The sequence below is a fragment of the Podarcis gaigeae genome, assembly GCF_964106915.1.
Source record: "Podarcis gaigeae genome assembly, chromosome: 9".
Classification (NCBI taxonomy): Eukaryota; Metazoa; Chordata; class Lepidosauria; order Squamata; family Lacertidae; genus Podarcis; species Podarcis gaigeae.
In genome coordinates, this window is record NC_139685.1 from 6466064 (window position 1) to 6485394 (window position 19331).

General features: G+C 47.6%; 1 protein-coding gene across 1 annotated transcript in view; it reads left to right on the forward strand.

The window, feature by feature from the left end:
• The window catches only part of SEMA7A (semaphorin 7A (JohnMiltonHagen blood group)), a 54470-nt gene that overhangs the window by 24370 nt on the left and 10769 nt on the right, over positions 1-19331 (forward strand). The window contains exons 2-6 of the mRNA XM_083698286.1: positions 8633-8766; positions 11617-11661; positions 12878-12973; positions 13445-13529; positions 14554-14664. Of these exons, the coding sequence (XP_083554412.1) occupies positions 8633-8766; positions 11617-11661; positions 12878-12973; positions 13445-13529; positions 14554-14664 (471 nt within the window). The remainder of the gene's footprint in view (positions 1-8632; positions 8767-11616; positions 11662-12877; positions 12974-13444; positions 13530-14553; positions 14665-19331) is intronic.

The following is a 19331-nucleotide window of genomic DNA, read 5'->3' on the forward strand; positions in this document are numbered from 1 at the left end:
TGCGGCGCAGCTGCCTTTGGCCCTCTGTTAGGATTAAAATTTGCCTTTGCAACTATTTCTGCCTGTAGATTTAGACGCTCTTCACTTGCCAAGTATTTAACTTGTTTGCTTCTAGGAATGCACTCCTTAAAAAAAAAAAAAACAACCCGCAGCTTTTACTAGATTTACACAGGTCAGAGGGCCACAAGTATCTGACAAGGGGCTCTTAGATCCCAGCTGGCAACGTCAACCACCAGGCTGGCAGTGACATTTTAAGAAGCAATGACTGCAGGGTGGTTTGTATGGGGAAGTGTTGTTCAGCTGGCTGAGCAGGACTTGGCAGCTTTAAGGAAGGAAGCAATAAAAACGTCTGTGCTCCGCAGTGACAGAGAGAGAAAATTGCAAGCACTTTGCATGCTTTGTGGGAGACACTGGTTGCTCTTTCCCCTACTGAATCAGGCTGTTCTGAGCCATGCCGTCGTCGTGTGCTGCCTGGCCCCTAGCCTTTGTGCAGCTACGACATCCATCAGGGGCACGTGGCGGCTTTTCAGTGTTATGTTGTGTGTGAGCGGCAACATTCCCGCCACCAGTGTCACTTGTTTGGCACTCCTGACTGAATTGCCAAAATGCCAGGAGAACAAAGGCCATCATTTTATTTTTGCAGACACACACTTAGTGAGGCACCACTAAGCGCCTTGTTTGAGGCTTATAGCTGGTGGAACAGAAAAGACCATGAAGCTTGGCAGTGGGCCCCTCCAGATAGGTAGCAGCCGGTGGGGCAGAGAAGGCTTAGTTCACCTCCCGAGAGAGGGGCGAGGCACTGGCATGGTCAGGCCAGTGCAGACACACCTGCAGAGCCAATCTGGTGCTCCTGCCCATGGGTTTGCACTCTGCCAGCCTTGCTACTGGTTTGCCATGATGGGGAGTAATGATGGGGAAAGAACCACATACACCATCTTGAGGTCCTTGCAGAAAAAGGTGAGATCAAAATGCAAAAAATGAAAATAAAAATCCATAAATAGCAATATACAGTGGTACCTTGGTTCTCGAACTCAGTCTGTTCTGGAAGTCCATTCGACTTCCAAAACGTTCGCAAACCAAGGCGTGGCTTCTGATTAGCACAGGGAACAATGCCAACAGCCAAAATGCACATTCAGCTCCCAAAAAATGTTTGCAAACCGGAACACTTACTTCTGGGTTTGTGGCGTTCGGGAGCCGATTTGTTCGGGAGGCAAGCTGTTCAGGAACGAAGGTACCACTGTAATAGATTATTTTCACTAATACATATGCACTCTTTATCCTAGTATATGCATTTTTGGCTGGAGAAACCAGAGAATTTCTAAGGATGGTTGTGTTTGGGAGGAAGAGAGGACAGGAGAAAGAAAGAAAGAAAGAAAGAAAGAAAGAAAGAAAGAAAGAAAGAAAGAAAGAAAGCTGTGAGTGGAGAGGTCAGCTAAATGGGCTGAGCAAATACCATCCACCCTGGACCTGCCCAGTCTAGCTTGAGGCTCTTTCCAGGAGCTCTTCTCACTGTGAGACCTTTGTAGGTGAGTCGAGAGTTTGTTTGGACCTGGAGGTTTTTTGTACATCACTTAGAGATATTTTAAATATATTAAGCAGTGTAGAAATCAAATAATATAATCGTTTGAAAAATGCAAGGTCCTCTTTATGTTGTAGGGGGTTGGGCCAAATGGCCTTAAGGTCTGCAATTCTATGAGGAACGGAATCGAATTTCTCCCACCTCTCAAGGGATTGGCAATAAGGAGCATCCTTTGCAGGCTGTCATAGTGAGGATCTGCTATGATAATGAGGGTTTCCTTCCCCTCCAATTATAAGCAGTGACTCAGAGATCTCAAGAGAAGAAAGCTTTGCTGCCTCTTGCCAGAATGAGGTAATATTCCCTGAGTAGACAGGAGCCTGACGCGAGGCTCCTCTGATTCCGAAGGGTGTGTGTTCGAATCAAACTTTGGTTTCCATAGAGCTGTTTGGCCTTTCTCAGTCCCTAGGCAGTGGGCAGGATGGGGTGAGCCTTGTTTTGGAAGACAAGTCATTAGCCAAAAGGTTTGCCGACAGGAGGGGGCGAGGGAGAGAAGGAAGATCCCTGGCGTACTATTTAAAAAACAAAGGTGAATAGTGGAAATTGGCCCATGAAGCTTTTCATGGTGCAGAGCTTGAACTGTGACCTGCTTCTGTTCCCAGTGTGATCAAAATCAGGCAAGCGGCGAGATCAGCTGCGCAGTCCGTGCCGTCCTCACACATTGCAGGGGGTTGGACTCGATGACCACTGGGGATCCCTTTCAGCCATGCAGTTCTTGTCAGGAGCTCGTCCTACACTCGAGTAGGACCCCCCTGTCAGAGACACATGCACGACTGGCATGTTATTTCCCTCCTGGTCGTTCATTCGGGAGCTTCCAAAGCTTTCTTCTGCCCGAACATCACAGTGACTGATGCCAGCAGACACCGGCACACTTAGGGATCTGCAGAGTCTGTGCAGTTCGTGTGACAGACCTCAGCAACTCAGCATTTTGGCTAATCTACTTTATTTACATATAAACACACACAGAGCACTGCAACATGGCTCCCCTTCTCTCTAGCATCAGATAGCAAAGAGAAAAAAACGAAGGACAATAGTCCCACTTCACAGAACACAATAACAAAAAATTCCTGTCTCCGTCACTTCCCACTCTGTGGAGTCAAAACATACACCATCATGTACAAAAATCCCATGACTGCAATCATGGAGCAGGAATTCTAACAGTTCTATGATTCTGTGAAACTTTGCCCACGCTGGGGAGCAGCAGGCCCAGAGGTCAAGATTTAACAGGTCCTGGTGGGCAGGGATGGGGCCTCTAGTAGTGATGACCCCCCTTCTGCTGGATATGCAAGGATCCCTGAGCCCTAGTGGTGTGGCAGACAAGTGCCAGAAAGTGCAACTGCATGCGATTTGGGAAACTCCCTCCGTCTCCCAGAAGATCGTGCCTGGTTCCAGCGGTAGTTGTCACACTTCTAGCACAGGAGACGGGATCCTGTGGGCCCACCAAATGTTGCTGGGCTCCCAGTTATGGCCACCCTGATCCACTGGCCATGCTGGCTGGAGCTGTTGAGAACTGGGGTGCAATCAGACGACAGACACAGAGCGTTGGCAGCTGAAGTTCGGTGGCAGGCGGGTTGGTCTAGTGCAGGGTTAGGCAACCTAAGGCCCGGGGGCCGGATGCGGCCCAATTGCCTTCTCATTCCAGCCCGTGGATGGTCTGGGAATCAGCGTGGTGTTACATGAGTAGAATGTGTCCTGTTATTTAAAATACATCTCTGGGCTATTTGTGGAGCATAGGAATTTGTGTGTGTTTGTTTCCCCCCAAAATATACTCCGGCCCACCACATGGTCTGAGGGACGGTGGACCGGCCCATGGCTGAAAAAGGTTGCTGACCCCTGATCTAGTGGACAGGCAGATGGAGGCAGCAGTTGAGGAGCCTGTTGGAGGCGGGCTCCGTCCCCTCTTGTGTAGGCTCTGCACGTGCTTCCACCCAAACTGCCTAGTCTACCGGGGGGCACAATACTTTTTCATTTTCTTTTTTAAAAAATAATAATATTTATTTCAATTTTAAAGGTTCAAAAAGAAAAAAGAGAAAAAAGGGGGGAAAAAAGACAAAAAAGTACAATCAATTAAAAAAAAGAACTAATCAAACCTTTACATAGCTTTCTTTCCTTTACTTATTTCCTTGACCTCCTCACACCTCCCATTTTTGTATTCTAATTCAAATTGTTATTTCAGCAAATCCTTCCAACCTTGTTTTTATCTTAATAATTTGTCTTAATATACTATAATTTTACGTTCTCTCTTTCACCAATTCATTTTTACTTAATCCTTTATGTCATTTCTGCCAAAACCACATAATTTTCTTTTTCCAACATCTTTCTAACAATCCTTAATTTTACAATATTTTTGAAGGTAAGCTTTAAATTTTTTCCAATCTTCTTCCACCGCCTCTTCTCCTTGGTCCCGGATTCTGCCAGTCATCTCAGCCAGTTCCATGTATTCCATCACCTTCATCTGCCATTCTTCCCGGGTGGGTAGATCTTGTCTAATACTTTTTCATTTTCGTTGGATAAGAAACAGCACTTTAATTAACCCATCGGGCAATGCAAAACACTTAAAGATACAGCAGAAACCGTTTCAGCTCATCTGGTAGCAGAAGTCCACTCATTCTCTGTCACTGTTCTCATCCCAAAGACTTCTGTATGCAGAGGCGGCACAACTGCATCAAGGAGAAGGACCCTCAATGAATTTGCAATATTTGCTCCTCCCCGGGCTCCGGCAACCCCTGCTACGCTGCTGCCTGAGCTCAAGGGCACTCTGCCCACTTCTGTCCCCCCCCCCCCAGCTGGTACTCAAGGGCATACTGCCTCCCAGGGCAGTGACAGACTGTGGGCTCTCAACTTCCAGTGGTGTCCTGTGCCCCTTCCCGCTCTGTTATACAGCATTATTGTGCCGCCCCCTCCATCACAGTGCCCAGTGTGGGTTGCACTGGTTGTACAGTGGAGTTAGAACGCACCCATTGTGGCCGTGTCCTGTGAGCTCTGCCCTTGCAGCTTCCAGGGTAGAACTGCGTGGTGTTCTTATTTCTCCACCCACCCATCTAGGAGCTGGGTCAAGTAGGAGGAGGATGAGTTGGCAAGTGGGCTTTTTGATATTGGCATTGTTTTGTTTTGCCCCGGGGCAAACTGCTGTTATGCCTCTGCTCTGCTGTCTGATTGTTCTGACCTACTTCCCAGGATCAGAGGAGGCTGGGAGTGCCGGCGGGAACATTCTGGAGGGAACTGGTTGTGTTTCAAAGAGGAAAATCGCTGTACACAAACAGACTTCCGCTGTAGCCAAGTTCTCAGTATAGGTATAGATTGCAGCTGAAAGCTGCATACAGGACTGTGTGCCTCACAAAGGACATTGCCAGATTGTGAATTAAGTAATCAAATACTAGGTGTGTAGCTCCACCCCTCCTCCTGAAGGAGTGTAGGGTGGCAAATACGTCAAAACCGGACTGCAATGGAAACTTCTAACCAATAGCTTAAAAACAACCTTCTAAAAAAAAGTTGAAATGCTTTAAATAAACCCCAAGCCAGTCACCTCACAACTAATAATTTATGGTTTGGCATGAACAGATTTTTCCACTAACAGAGGCCTGGGGAAATGGGAATGTTGTTTGATTCTTCTTCAAATAAGTTAATGGATGAGACAGGTGCAGTTTGCTGGGGGGGGGGGAGGGCATTCCACAAACCGGGAGCCACCACTGAGAAGGTGCCATCGTGCAGGTCCCTCCCCATGAGGCTGAACGAGAGACATGTAGGGCATGTGGGTGGCCTGATAACTTAGATGCATTACATGTTCCAGTTGGGTGTGTGCCTGCAAACAGCTCAGTGCAGAACATTCCTTCCAAACTTTGGAAATGGCATTGGGCGCTAATGGGAAAGCAGCAAAGGAGGCGCTGGTTTCTAGAACCTAGAGGATAAAGAGTAGTATCCGATCATCTCAGCAGAATAAGAACCTAAGGAAATGTGATGTTCAAGCCTAATAGGGTTCCTGGAATTTTCGACCCATCCCATGTTGTTGTTGTTTTAAGTGAACCAACCAGGTTCTCTCTTCTTGGACAATCAGATGGAGCAGGGCATCTTTTTGGGTGGGGTCACTTTTCTGAATTTTGCAATTTGTTTTTTTAAAAAAAATAATATTTATTAAAGTTTCAAAAATTACAGAAGGAAAAAGTAAAAATATCACATTAAACAAAAACAAAACAACACATCGCAATATAAAAAAAAACAAAAAAACCCCAGAGAAATAAAACCCATTAAACAAAAACAAAAACGCAAAGAAAAATACATCAGATCTCCTCATCGCTAATCTTTCATTAGCTTATTTCCTTGACTTCCTCACACCTCCCTTTTTTGTATTCTAGGTCAAATCCTTTCCCTCTTCTAAAATTTTTGTCCTGTAAATTGTCTTAATATAATATAACTTTACTTTTCCTCCTTTCACCAATTAACAGTCAGTTATTCCCAAATCCTTTATATCATTCCTGCTAAAATCATATAATATTATTCCAACATCCTTCTAACAGATATTAATTTTACAATGCTCTGGTTTCTCTTCAGATCGTATAAATCTTTTGCCTTTTACTGAATTTTGCAATTTGGCTCTTGGCTCAAAGTATCTAACTGCATATTTAGGATTTTTTTAAAAAGCACATGCCAAAATAATTGCAGATGTTTGTGCTGTTTTCAACCTCAGTAAATTGGAAACTGGATGCTGCCACAGGGCAGGATGTCCTTCTGAATGGATTCATGAGAAATGGATGCTGTAGAGCAAAGTCTAATGTATTGACTCTGTCTGCAGACTAATAAAATCGAACGTATTGAATTTCTCCACAGGCCAAAGCAAAGAGGCACACACATACCCCAAAATAAACAAACAAAAGGATTCTTGCATTCCAGGGGGTTGGACTAGATGACCCCGGGTTCCCTTCCAACTCTACAATTCTATGATTCTAAGTAATAACATCTCAAAATATTGTCCTCTCTTGCATTTGGCTTTTTTTTTTTTTTTTTGAGGAAATGATTTTGGAGTAGAACAGGTGTGGGGAGTGTTTGAGTCCTAGAATCATAGAACTTCAGAGTTTCATCTAGTCCAGCCCTCTGCGAAGCAGGAATTGCAGCACAAGAATCCCTGCAGGTGGGCATTCGACCTCTCTCTCAAAATCTCAAAGGAGAAGGAGCCCCCCACCTTCCAAGGGAGTCTGTTCCACTGTCAAACAGCTCTAACAACTGTGCTTCAAATAAATAAAAGCTAAAGGGACCCCTGACCATTTGGTCCAGTTGTGACCGACTCTGGGGTTGCGGCGCTCATCTCTCTTTACTGGCCGAGGGAGCTGGCGTACAGCTTCCGGGTCATGTGGCCAGCATGAGTAAGCCGCTTCTGGCAAACCAGAGCAGCGCACGGAAATGCCATTTACCTTCCCGCCAGAGCGGTACCTATTTATCTACTTGTACTTTGATGTGCTTTCAAACTGCTAGGTTGGCAGGAGCAGGGACCGAGCAACGGGAGCTCACTCTGTTGCGTGGATTCGAACTGCCGGCCTTCTGATTGGCAAGCCCTAGGCTCTGTGGTTTAACCCGCAGCGCCACCTGCTTCCCCACAAACAAACAAACAAATAAACAAATAAATAAGAAATAAAATACCGGTAAATATATAAGATCAAGTAAGCGAGCTCCCTTGGAATGCCCCTGCTCCCTCGGTTTTATTTCCAAGGGATATAGCTGCTTGGGGGGGGGGCAGGGTTTGGAGAGTGTAGGACCAGTGGTTACAGCCAAAGGTGTAAAAGACCTGTGGTCTTCCAGTGTTGGAGGATTCAATCTCTCACCATCCCTGACTGCTGGCTGTGTCAATGGGGGCTGATGGGAGCTCCACGCGGGAAGGGCCACGGGTCTCTCCTCCCTGGCTGGAATCGAACCCGGTTCACCAGATTATGAGTCCACTGCTCTTAACCACTACACCACACTGGCTCTGTACCTCTGGTGGGGCACATGTTGTGCTCCTTCTGGGGTAATTGTCCACCTTTGGTCCCCACCCTGCACTCAACTCTCCCCTGCGGTTCCTAGAAGCTGCCTGCAACCAGGGAGAGCTATTGTTGGCAGTCAGTGCAGACAGCTGTGAACTAGGTGGCTAATGTATGGTTACCAGATTTTTTTACAATGAATCCGGGGACATTTTGACGGCGGTTCGAATCCCCGCGACGGGGTGAGCTCCCGTTGTTTGGTCCCTGCTCCTGCCCAGCTAGCAGTTTGAAAGCACCTCAGAGTGCAAGTAGATAAATAGGTACCACTCTGGTGGGAAGGTAAACGGCGTTTCCGTGCGCTGCTCTGGTTCGCCAGAAGCGGCTTAGTCATGCTGGCCACATGACCCGGAAGCTGTACGCTGGCTCTCTCAGCCAGTAAAGCGAGATGAGCGCCGCAACCCCAGAGTCGGCCACGACTGGACCTAATGGTCAGGGGTCCCTTTACTTTTACCTTTAGCAATAGGGAGTCAGTAGTGGGGATGGTGAGGCAAAAGAACCTGGTCCCAAGCACACATGCATCTTGTATAAAGGTTCAAAGCCCTTCTTTTGCACCCTGTGAAACATAAATGCGCAGAGTTTTTAAAAAACTGGGCAACGGTTGGCCGGCTGCGACTCCCGAGCCTCCCCTGATCTGTCAAAACAAAGAGGGAAGGGGGCAGGAGATCTATACCGCTGGACGTCCCTGGTTCTCCTTTGGCAGTTGCGGCAGCAGCGGCAGTCAGCAGCCCGGAGGCAGCCTGGTAGTGCAGTTGGCTCTGGCTGGCTTCAGGAGTTGCTCGCTGCCACATTTCCCAGGGACAAATTTGCAAACCCGGGGACTGTCCCCTGGAACCGGGGACATCTGGTAACCCTAGCCTAATGTTCTGACTCAGGATGAGCCAGCTTCCTCTGTTCTCAGCTTCCTATATTCTTAAGGGTGGGAAAAACCAGTCGGTTAGGTATGCCTCACTGCTGCACAATTCCTCTGTGGAATGTCTGCAGAACCTGCCTCTCCGGAATTGGCAATGCGGTGTCGAATGTTCCCCGTTTCCTCTTTGTATTTTTGTAGGTGAGAAGAGATTCCGGTTTGATCCCAGGGAGGGCCACGTTGTGCTCTACCATGAACAAGGGGCCCCCTCAGTCTTAGTGGGGACCGTCGGCCGGCTTCATTACTACAACTTTGAGAACTCCACCAGCTTTACGGTAGGGAGATGGAGGACAACGCTTCACAAATTTGTTTTTAACTTTTCGTTTATTTATTCACAAAAAGTGCAGATGTAACAAAAAGGAAGGGAAAAGAAAGAATCCGAAATTTAAGCCATGAAATATACAAAGTACAAAGTACAAAGCTCCAAAGGGATAGGAAAGTATTAACTCCTACAAAGATTCACTTTACAAATAATAAGTATAAAAACAGAAGCATCTTCCACCAGTGAGTTCCATCATTATTGACAATAAAGGTTCTGTAAAGGCTTCGGTTTTCCAGATATTCACGTAAACTGGTGGCACGTCACCACATGCCTCAATATTTGTATACGGAATAAAATCACGTCATATATAAAAAAACCAGTCATTTGAGCTCTGCCCTTTTAGTTTATGAGATACCTTTTCAAGAAGGGCAATTTGCCAAACCTCGAATACCAGCCATCCAAATGGTTAAAGGTTTTCCAGGAAATGCATCCTGGGGTGCTGTTGAGAGAGGAGAAAAAGGTTACTTACTTTTCAAACGGAGTCTTTATCACTACCCTAAGGAGTCTCCAAGTGGCCAACATTCTCCTTTCCCTTCCTCCCCCACAACAAACACTCTGTGAGGGGAGTGGGGCTGAGAGACTTCAGAGAAGTGTGACTGGCCCAAGGTCACCCAGCAGCTGCATGTGGAGGAGCGGGGAAGCGAACCCGGTTCACCAGATTGCGAGTCCACCGCTCTTAACCACTACACCACACTGGCTCTGTACCTCTGGTGGGGCACATGTTGTGCTCCTTCTGGGGTAATTGTCCACCTTTGGTCCCCACCCTGCACTCAGCTCTCCCCTGCGGTTCCTAGAAGCTGTCAGTAGACAACAGTGGCCACGTTCCCAGGAAATGGCTTTAACTGGCCAGCTAAACCAGATGAGGGCAGCCAGTTAGTTTCAAACCTTCAGTGAGTTAGGGAGCTGCCCTGCATGTGAAGACAGACTCTGGCAGACTGAGCAGATGAGACCAATTGTGGGTCAAGCAGTCAAGAAGGCAGTTTCTGCATGTGCTGTAGAGGGAAGTGAGGATCAGATGGGGCTCATCGACCTGGGAAGGTAGCCCATCTAGGAGAAAGAAATTTTGATTCTAAGCCTCTGCTGCCTTGTGGGGTATCTTTGGGAGAAGAAAAGGCTAAGGAGTAAACCCTACACAAATCTAGAGTTGGGTGGCACCATGTACGCCTCCTTCCGGCAACACCTGTAGCCAAGCAGGTGCCAAAGGCCTTGCTCTGCTTTCCTTTGGACCCCATCAGTGAGGCCAAGAGGGGGTCTTGCCTGGGCAGCCCAGGACCTCCCTGCACACTGACCAGGCCTGTGCCCCGGGGAGGTCACGTTGGTGTTGCTCACGCAGTGGTTTGACTTCACCTCCAGAGAAGACAGATGGCAACAGCTTTTCAAATCCTGCTCTGTTTCCAACTACATTTTATTCAGATACGACTCCTAAGCACAGATTTAGATCTTGGAGTTGTAGTTTCCATTTTAATTCAGAATAATCCAGCCGTTTCGAAATCTGCCTAAATTTAGAAAAGGGTCTCTCCTGTCAGTTTAACGACAAACGAAGGTTCTTCTTGCAGACTTGGAAGAATCAGTTGCCTCAGGGAACCAGCTGGTCTGGAAAAATGTCAAAGTCTCAGTGAGGAATTATTGCTTTGGTGTAGCCTCAGGGGATGGAGAAGCTGTTAACTTTCCAGCACTCATAATTTCCCCAGCTCTCATGGTAAACATCAGGACAAGTGGGACTACTGTGGCAGTGCAGAGTTCAGGCTGCCAGCCAGGCCCTCTTGGCGGATACACTGTTCTGTTCTCCTCCCCTAGACTGTCAGGTTCCCTATCCAGGGGAGCAGCCTGGACCTTGAACCCAACTCCAGAGGTGAACCCAACTCCAGCCAGATTCCCCAGTCCCAGCAGCAATCATAGAATTGTAGAGTTGGAAGGGAACACAATGCAGGAATCACAGCTGAAGAATCCCTGGCAGATGGCCACCTGACCTCTGCTTAAAGATCTCCACCACCTTCTGAGGAAGTTCGTTCTGTTGTCGAACGTCTCTTACCCTCAGAAAGTACTTCCTAATGTCATGTCTTTCAAAACTGGATGACGGCTGTTGTGACGTGGGGTTTGTGATTTCAGCTCTCTTGACATAATATGCTGGAGACAGTTCTCTAGTAACACTTCTTTATTAAAAGCAACAAGACTCAGACTTGAGGAGGGGAGAGCTACATTTATAGGGACAGGGAACAAGCTAGAAGGGATACATTTTGGAGGGAACAATATCAGGCAATCACAGTCCTGCCTTTTGGAGGCAACCAATAAGACAGAGGATCCAAATACAGCAGCTTAAATGAACCAATAGTAGCTGTACCCTCTGGAACCAAAAGGCAGTTACTTTACCCTAATGCAAATACAGACAATAATAATACAGATATAAAATCCTTTGACTCAATACACAACAACGGCAATGCAGTCTGTGTGGGACTTCCCTCACATTTGATCCGGAAGCTGTAGTGGGTGCAGAATGCTGCAGCCTGTGTGCTGGCAGGGGTGAGACCCCGTCAGCATATTGCTCCTCGGCTCTGAGATCTGTACGGGTTGCTAATTTGTTACTGGGCCAGGTTTTGGGTGTTATTATTAGAAGAGGGAGCTGCTTTGTGCCCCCTCAGCCACTTTGATCTGTGGAACTGTGGCACCTATTACAGGTGCCGCCTAAAATCCACTCTGCATTTCCTCCCGCCGTTTCTCTGTTGTGGGAGACCGTGAACTTTTAGGCACCTAGACAAGCTGACCTAAAAATGACGTGGGCTTCTTGTCTCCCCCTTTCATTCAGGTGCTTATTGAAACCAACAGGACGCTGTCCAACTGCAGGAAACCGGTACGTTTGCTTGTTTGTTTATAAAAGTATTTCCCCCCACAGTATCATAGAAATATAGGTAAAGGGACCCCTGACCATTAGGTCCAGTCGTGGCCGACTCTGGGGTTGCGGCGCTCATCTCGCTTTATTGGCCAAGGGAGCCAGCATACAGCTTCCGGGTCATGTGGCCAGCATGACTAAGCCGCTTCTGGCGAACCAGAGCAGCGCACGGAAACGCTGTTTACTTTCCTTCTGGAAACTTGCACTTTGACATGCTTTTGAACTGCTAGGTTGGCAGGAGCAGCGACCAAACAATGGGAGCTCCCCCCCTCGCGGGGATCCAGACCGCCAACCTTCTGATCGGCAAGTCTTAGGCTCTGTGGTTTAACCCACAGCGCCACCCGCGAAGAGGTTTACAACAATATAAAACATAGATGTTTGGAGGAATTGCTGCAGCTAATCCCCACCATCTCTAGAAAGGTGTTCTCCTTCTGCGCTGAATGATTCAGCAGGTGGATTGGGCCCAGAGCTCAGTGACAGAGCAGGTGCTTTGAATGCAGAAGGGGTCAGGTGCTCTGACATTCTTCATTCCCACTCCATGGAAGGTTCCCCTTCCTCTCTTCTCCTTGACCTAATACTTTGCAGCTCAGCCTCGCAAAAAGTTTCTGTCCCTCTGCTAGATCTGCGGATGCTTGGACTAAATGTGGATTTGGCAGTCATAAGAGAGAGGTCTTTCTCAGCCCAAGGGCCACATTCCCTTCTGGATGACGTTCCAGGGGCCAGATGCCAGTGGCAGGCAAAAGTGAGCAGAGTGCAGATTTTGCCCTTGTGTAGTTTGCTGGTTTGTACACACAGCCCTCTCTGACCTCTCACCTGACAAGCGAGTGGCAAAAAAGAGAAGAGTTCAAGGACAGAGTCTGGATGGGCAAAACCAGTCAAGGAGAGTGTGAAGCAGGCCCTGTGAGGGGGTGGCCCGGGGGAGAGTTTCAAGAGCCACATTTGGCCCCCGGGCCTGAGGTTCCCCATCCCTACCTTAAAATTAGGAGGTCCTGCTGTGCAGGCCTTGGGGAGACAGTCTCTGTCTTGTTGGTGGGATCTCCAGGATGGGAGTGGATGGTTGGGGGTCGTTTTCTGGTCCTCTTCATCATAGCGGGGGTGGACCAAATGACCTTTGGGGTCCCTTCCAACTGTACAGTTCTATGATTCTTCACCTTAACCGCCTCCACTTCTCTTCCAGGAAAATGCCAAGAACTATCTCACACTCCTGGAAAAATATGAGGACCAGTTGCTGATCTGTGGCACAAACGCCTGCAGCCCCACCTGCTGGAATTTGGTACGCAGCTTCTCCTTGCCCCTCTGCTCTTTAAGCCTGAGACATCGCTGCCGGTCACCCTACCTGAGCCTTCCCTGTGGGCCTGATCCAGCAAGCCACCTCTTATGTCCTGATCCCTGACCACTGGCTCGGCTGGGGCTGATGGGAGATGTGGCTGTGGGAAGGCTCCTTTGCTCTAGCTGGGCGATGTTGGAGATGACTTCATCTTCTTCCTCCTGCTTTCCTCTTCCCTTGCTATGTTTGCTCCCTTGTGCTGTTCTTCTGGATTGCATATCCCTTGGGGGCCAGGATCTGCCCTTTCGCCCTTTGTCCACCCCCAGGGTATGCAGGTGACACTTTCACCACTGCCACCAAAGTCATGGGTGTGAGAAAAGGGGAGTTTGAAAGTCGTGTCTCACTCTCCCTGTATTGGTGAGACCCTGGAAAGGTGGGAAATAATCTGCTCAACTTCTCTTTTCCCTCCTCCTGCAGGTAGATGGGAAGGTGGAGCCAGGGATCAGTGCCCAGGGCCTGGCTCCTTTTGCCCCTGATCAAAACGCTCTTGTCCTCATTGATGGTAAGCTTTCCTGCATTAATGCTGAATGAATTTCTGGCCCAGCAGGGACACGCAGCCAGGCCTCTCGCTCGAGCGCCATTCTCCTCCTCCCGAGCTGCTGTGCTGTGCAAACCCAGAGTTCGGGCCCTACATTCTCTATGGCGTGGCAAAGGGGTCTTGAAGCACCCTCCCCACCTGGCAGGCCTCTCCAATAATAATACAGTGGTATCTCAGGTTACATACGCTTCAAGTTACATACGCTTCAGGTTACAGACTCCGCTAACCCAGAAATAGTGCTTCAGGTTAAGAACTTTGCTTCAGGATGAGAACAGAAATCGTGCTCCGGCAGCGCAGCGGCAGCAGGAGGCCCCATTAGCTAAAGTGGTGCTTCAGGTTAAGAACAGTTTCAGGTTAAGTACGGACCTCCGGAACGAATTAAGTACTTAACCCGAGGTACCACTGTAACAATAAAATAAACCACAGATTAAATTTACATTATGGGCAGCCACAGCCAATTAGGGGGCATGTGCGGTTTTTTCAGGAACTCTCAAAAGCAATGAAAATGTTTAAAAGGTGATTTACAAGCAGTTTAAGGCTGCATAAGAATGAATTTGTGTTTTGTGTGTGTGGATACACATACATGTATACTTCCCACAGCCTTTCAAAGGTTAAACAAGATCTGCTGGATTGCATCCCATTTCACACTTGATCACAAGCAAACTTGGAGAATTTTAAGCAATTGACAGCTGTGGGTCCTCATCTCTTGTTTGTTTGTCCCTCCCCCCCCCCCCATCAGTCTTTTTTTTTTTATAAAATATATCTTTATTAATTTAAAATAAATACATTTATATTTGTATATATTATCCCCCCTATCAGTCGTGTTGAATAAATCATGGGAAGTGCAGTTTTCCATATTTGAAAAGCGGTGACTCGAGGTTGTTCTCGAGGTCTTCTGCTCTAGTTCACTGCATCTTAAGCCGTGGCCTGATATTCTCATTTCTTTTTGCATTCCTCTTTACCACTGGTCTCTCTTCCTGTCTCGCAGGCAAGGAAATCTACTCTACCATCAGAAAGCACCAGTACAATGGGCGGACCCCTCGCTTCCGTCGGATTCGAGGATCTGCGGAGCTCTATACCAGCGACACCGTCATGAATAGTGAGTGTGGCAGGTCTTGAAGGGATGGGGTGAGTGGGTCCCCAGTCTCCCTAACGGAGGGGCTCCCCAGTGCTCAGCCTCTCTGTTGTCTTCCAGCAGCACACCCACGAGATAGTTGAGGGACACTTGACTTAATATGGCTACGCAACAGTAGCATGGTGTTGTCAAGGCTTCAGAGCATTTAACCTGCCTTCTCTAGTTGAAATTCAGGATGTGCGTCTTGTGGCCTTCCAGGTGTGGCTGGACCCCAGCTGCCACCCCCCTTGACCACTGGCTGAATTCATTGGGGATGATGGGAGTTCAGCCCTCTGGGTTCAGCCCAGTTGGTAAAGAGCGAGTTAGGGTCAGCACTGGCATGCCGTATTCTTGGCCAACTGCCGCCCCTTAACTTTTCCAAAAGTGCCTGATAGCTGCCCCTGAAACCTTTCCCAGTGATGCCACCCCAGGGGCATTGTAGGGTGTTAAAATGGCAGCTCCCAGCCACCCAGACTCATTCGGAGTGTTGCCACTGCCTGCTATTTGGGCCCGAGGAGCTCTGACAGGGTCCCCTGCGAGGAGATTTCTTTTTTTTTTTTAAATGATATTTATTAAAGTTTCCAATTAATACAAAAAATGAACATACACAAAAAAAGAAATAATAAAAAAACAAAAATACAAAAGCAAAAAAGAACAGTTAAAACAAATGTAGTTTCCATTACTCATTTCCATTAACTTATTTCCCAGACCTCCTCTCACCTCCCCCTTTTGTATTCCCATTCAAATTCTTAATTCAGCAAATCCTTATTATAACTTGCTATAACTTATCGTAACTTATTGCTCAACCTCTACATTACAGCTGGTAACCACTTAATTTTTATCCAACAACACACTAATGTCCATTAATTTTATAATGCCTCTGCAGATAGTCTTTGAATTTCTTCCAATCTTCCTCCACCGTCTCTTTTCCCTGGTCTCGGATTCTGCCGGTCATTTCTGCCAGTTCCATATAGTCTATCACCTTCATCTGCCATTCTTCCAGAGTGGGTAGATCTTGCGTCTTCCAGTACTTCGCGATGAGTATTCTTGCTGCTGTTGTTGCATACATAAAAAAAGTTCTATCTTTCTTTAACACCAATTGGACGACAATGCCCAGAAGAAAGGCCTCTGGTTTCTTAAGGAAGGTATATTTATATACCTTTTTCAGTTCATTATAGATCATTTCCCAGAAGGCCTTAATCTTTGGGCATGTCCACCAAAGGTGAAAAAATGTACCTTCAATTTCTTTACATTTCCAACATTTATTATCAGGCAAGTGATAAATTTTTGCAAGCTTGACTGGGGTTATGTACCACCTGTATATCATTTTCATAATATTCTCTCTTAAGGCATTACATGCCGTAAATTTCATTCCTGTGGTCCATAACTGTTCCCAGTCAGCCAATATAATGTTATGTCCAACATCTTGTGCCCATTTAATCATAGCAGATTTAACCGTTTCATCTTGAGTATTCCATTTAAACAGCAAGTTATACATCCTTGACAAATTCTTAGTTTTAGGATCTAACAATTCTGTTTCCAGTTTTGATTTTTCCGTCTGGAAGCCAATTTTCCTGTCCAGTTTAAAAGCCTCCATTATCTGATGGTAATGAAGCCATTCTCGCACTTTATCCCCTGCGAGGAGATTTCATTGAGAATCCTCCTCAAACCTGGAGCTGGTTTTAGTTCTTAGCTGTGATTTCAGCATAACAGGGGGTTGGGCTAGATGGCCCTTGGGATCCCTTCTGACTCTGAGTTCTGTGAGTCTATGAACCGGCTGCCAGGAGGTCTAGAACTGGAGTCCCTTCCCATAGGGGGCATTCACACATTACACTGATCCAACAAGGGTACTTCCTGTGCCCTTCTGTGTACCCCAGTAGTTGAGTGTACGGTGATTCACAGGTACCCTGCAGCAAGTCTGCATATGTAAGAGCTCAGTTGTGCAAATCAACACTGTGTGCTCTTTTACACAAACATTTGCACCCGTGTAGAGACACCTTGAAGTGTGTGGGGCATAATGAAGCAGCCTTATGAGGTATTAACACAACAAACCTGCTCATGGGAGGGAGGAAGAGAACCTGGAGATTTTCAGGGCTTCCCCACTTGGAAACAGGAGGAAGTTGCCGCATTAAAACCAACACAACCCTTGTCCCAGAGGGAGCGGCTCAGAGCAGGTGATAACAGCACAGAAGCGTCACGGAGGCAGAGTTCCCCCAGTGCCAGGAGGATCCGCCACAGTGAGCCTCAGGTGACGTTAGTGTTCCGCTCAGCGGATCCCTGTGGAGGACCTTCCCCCTCTGAGATCACGTAGAGAGCGAGGGGGTTGCCAGGGGCATTTCCAGTACACAACACAGGTGAGGCTTTCTCCTCTGCGGGGACACCTGCGTCATGGACAGCAAAAAGAGTGATCTCAGTTCTTCCAGGTGGGTTGTTAGGTAGCCACATCTGCCCATGACAGGGAGATGTTTGCAGGCCTGGGGAATTCTGGGAGTTGGAGAAGCACAACATATCTTGGGGGGGGGGCAACTCTGAGGGAGAGGGAAACACCCTTCTGCCCCAAAATGAGCCTGATGAGAAGGTAAAATTATAATATGTTAAGATAAATTATTAGGATAAAAACAAAGTTGGAAGGATTTGCTGGAATATTTAATTGAATTAGAATACAAAAATGGGAGGCGTGAGGAAGTCAAGGAAATAAGTGAATGTAAATAAGTGAGTTAAAGGTTTGACTTTTTTTATTTCTTTATTTCTTTTTTCTGTTTTTTGATGATATGTATTGGTTTTTTCTTTTTCTTCTTTGATTGTTTTCTTTTCCTTTTCTTTTTGTAACCTTTAAAATCTTAATAAAAATTTATTTTTTAAAAAAACAAAAACAAAATGAGCCTGGTGAGGACTGATCATGTTCAGAGGCACAAGAGTGCTGATTGGCTAGCTAGCTTGGGTAGGACCAGAGCCGTCTTTCCCATTGGTCTTAGTGGTTCGTTGCACCAGGGCGCCGGCCTCTCAGGGGCGTCCTAGCGAGTGGGGGGGGGCTGCGTGGCTTTGCCGGCATGTCCACCAGCACGTTTTCCTGCTTAATCACCGCCACCACGCCAGGGATCGGGGCAGTGGGGGAGGCAGAGGACATTTCCCCCCCACACACCCTCCCTTGTTTTGTAGTTGCCAGGGCAGGGGGCGCAGGAGGGATCTTTGCACCACAGCGCCAGATATGCTTAAGACGGCCCTGCATGTGTAGGAGGCAGCATGGAACGGCACCTTATGGACACTCCACGCAGCAACATTTTGTTGCAGCTTCCACTGGTTCCCTCTGTTTGGGTCGTGTATGCCGCCTCCTTCGCCTCATCCCCCTCCCTCACATTTGTATCTCTCCTCTCCTCTAAGGAGCTCCAGGTGGCTTACGCTGTTTTCCTCCTTCCCATTTTATCCTCGCAACAGCCCTGTGAGGTAGGTTAGGCTGAGAGTGAGTGACTGGCCGAAGGTGACACCCCATGAGCTTTGAACCCTGGTCTCCCAGGTCCCAATCCGACAATCTAACCACTAGGCCACACTGGCTTTTGATCATTAACTTGTGAGAAATAGTCGCCTCAGACTCACTGTAGTGAGATATTGCCATTTCCCTGCACACTCTGTTTGTTGTTAAGGTACTCACCCTTGCTTATCTGAGAACTGCATGTGTTCATCAGTGCTGAGAGTTCCCAGGACTATTCGGGGGGAGCCATGAAACGAAACGTTCAGAAAAGGGCAGCCAAAGTGGTGGAGCGACTCCCCATGAAGAAAAGTTGCAGCGTTTGGGACGTTTTAGGTTGGAGAAAAGGAGAGGAGGAGGCGATAGAAGTTTGTAACATTATGGCTGTCATGGGGAAAGTGGGCACAGAAAAGCTTTCATCCCTCTCTTCGTAACACTAGAACTCACGGGCATCTAGTGAAGCCGGATGTTGGGAGATTCAGAAAGGGCTTCTTCCCACAGCACAGAGTTAAACTATGGAACTCCCTTACACAGGAGGCAGCAATGACCACCAGCTTGGATTGCTCTGAAAGAGGACTGGACAGCTTTATGGAGCCGGAGGAGAAGGCTGTCCAAGTCTACCATCCACAATGGCTCTTCTCTGCTTCCACAATTGGAGGCAGCGATGCTATAATAGTATTATTATTATTATTAATTTATTTATACCCCGCCCATCGGGCTGGGCTTCCCCAGCCACTCTGGGCGGCTTCCAACAAAGTATTAAAATACAGTAGTCTATTAAACATTAAAAGCTTCCCTAAAGAGGGCTGCCTTCAGATGTCTCCTAAAAGTCTGGTACTTGTTGTTCTCTTTGACATCTGGTGGGAGGGCGTTCCACAGGGCGGGTGCCACTACCGAGAAGGCCCTCTGCCTGGTTCCCTGTAGCTTGGCTTCTCACAATGAGGGAACCGCCAGAAGCCCCTCGGCGCTGGACCTCAGTGTCCAGGCAGAACGATAGGGGTGGAGACGCTCCTTCAGGTATACAGGACCGAGGCCGTTTAGGGCTTTAAAGGTCAGCACCAACACTTTGAATTGTGCTCGAAAACATACAGAACGTACAGAAATTGAATGAGCCATGGGCCTGATCCAGCAGGCGACTCCTATGCTCTTAAGATGTCTCCTCTGCCCAGACTGCCCTAGCTGAACG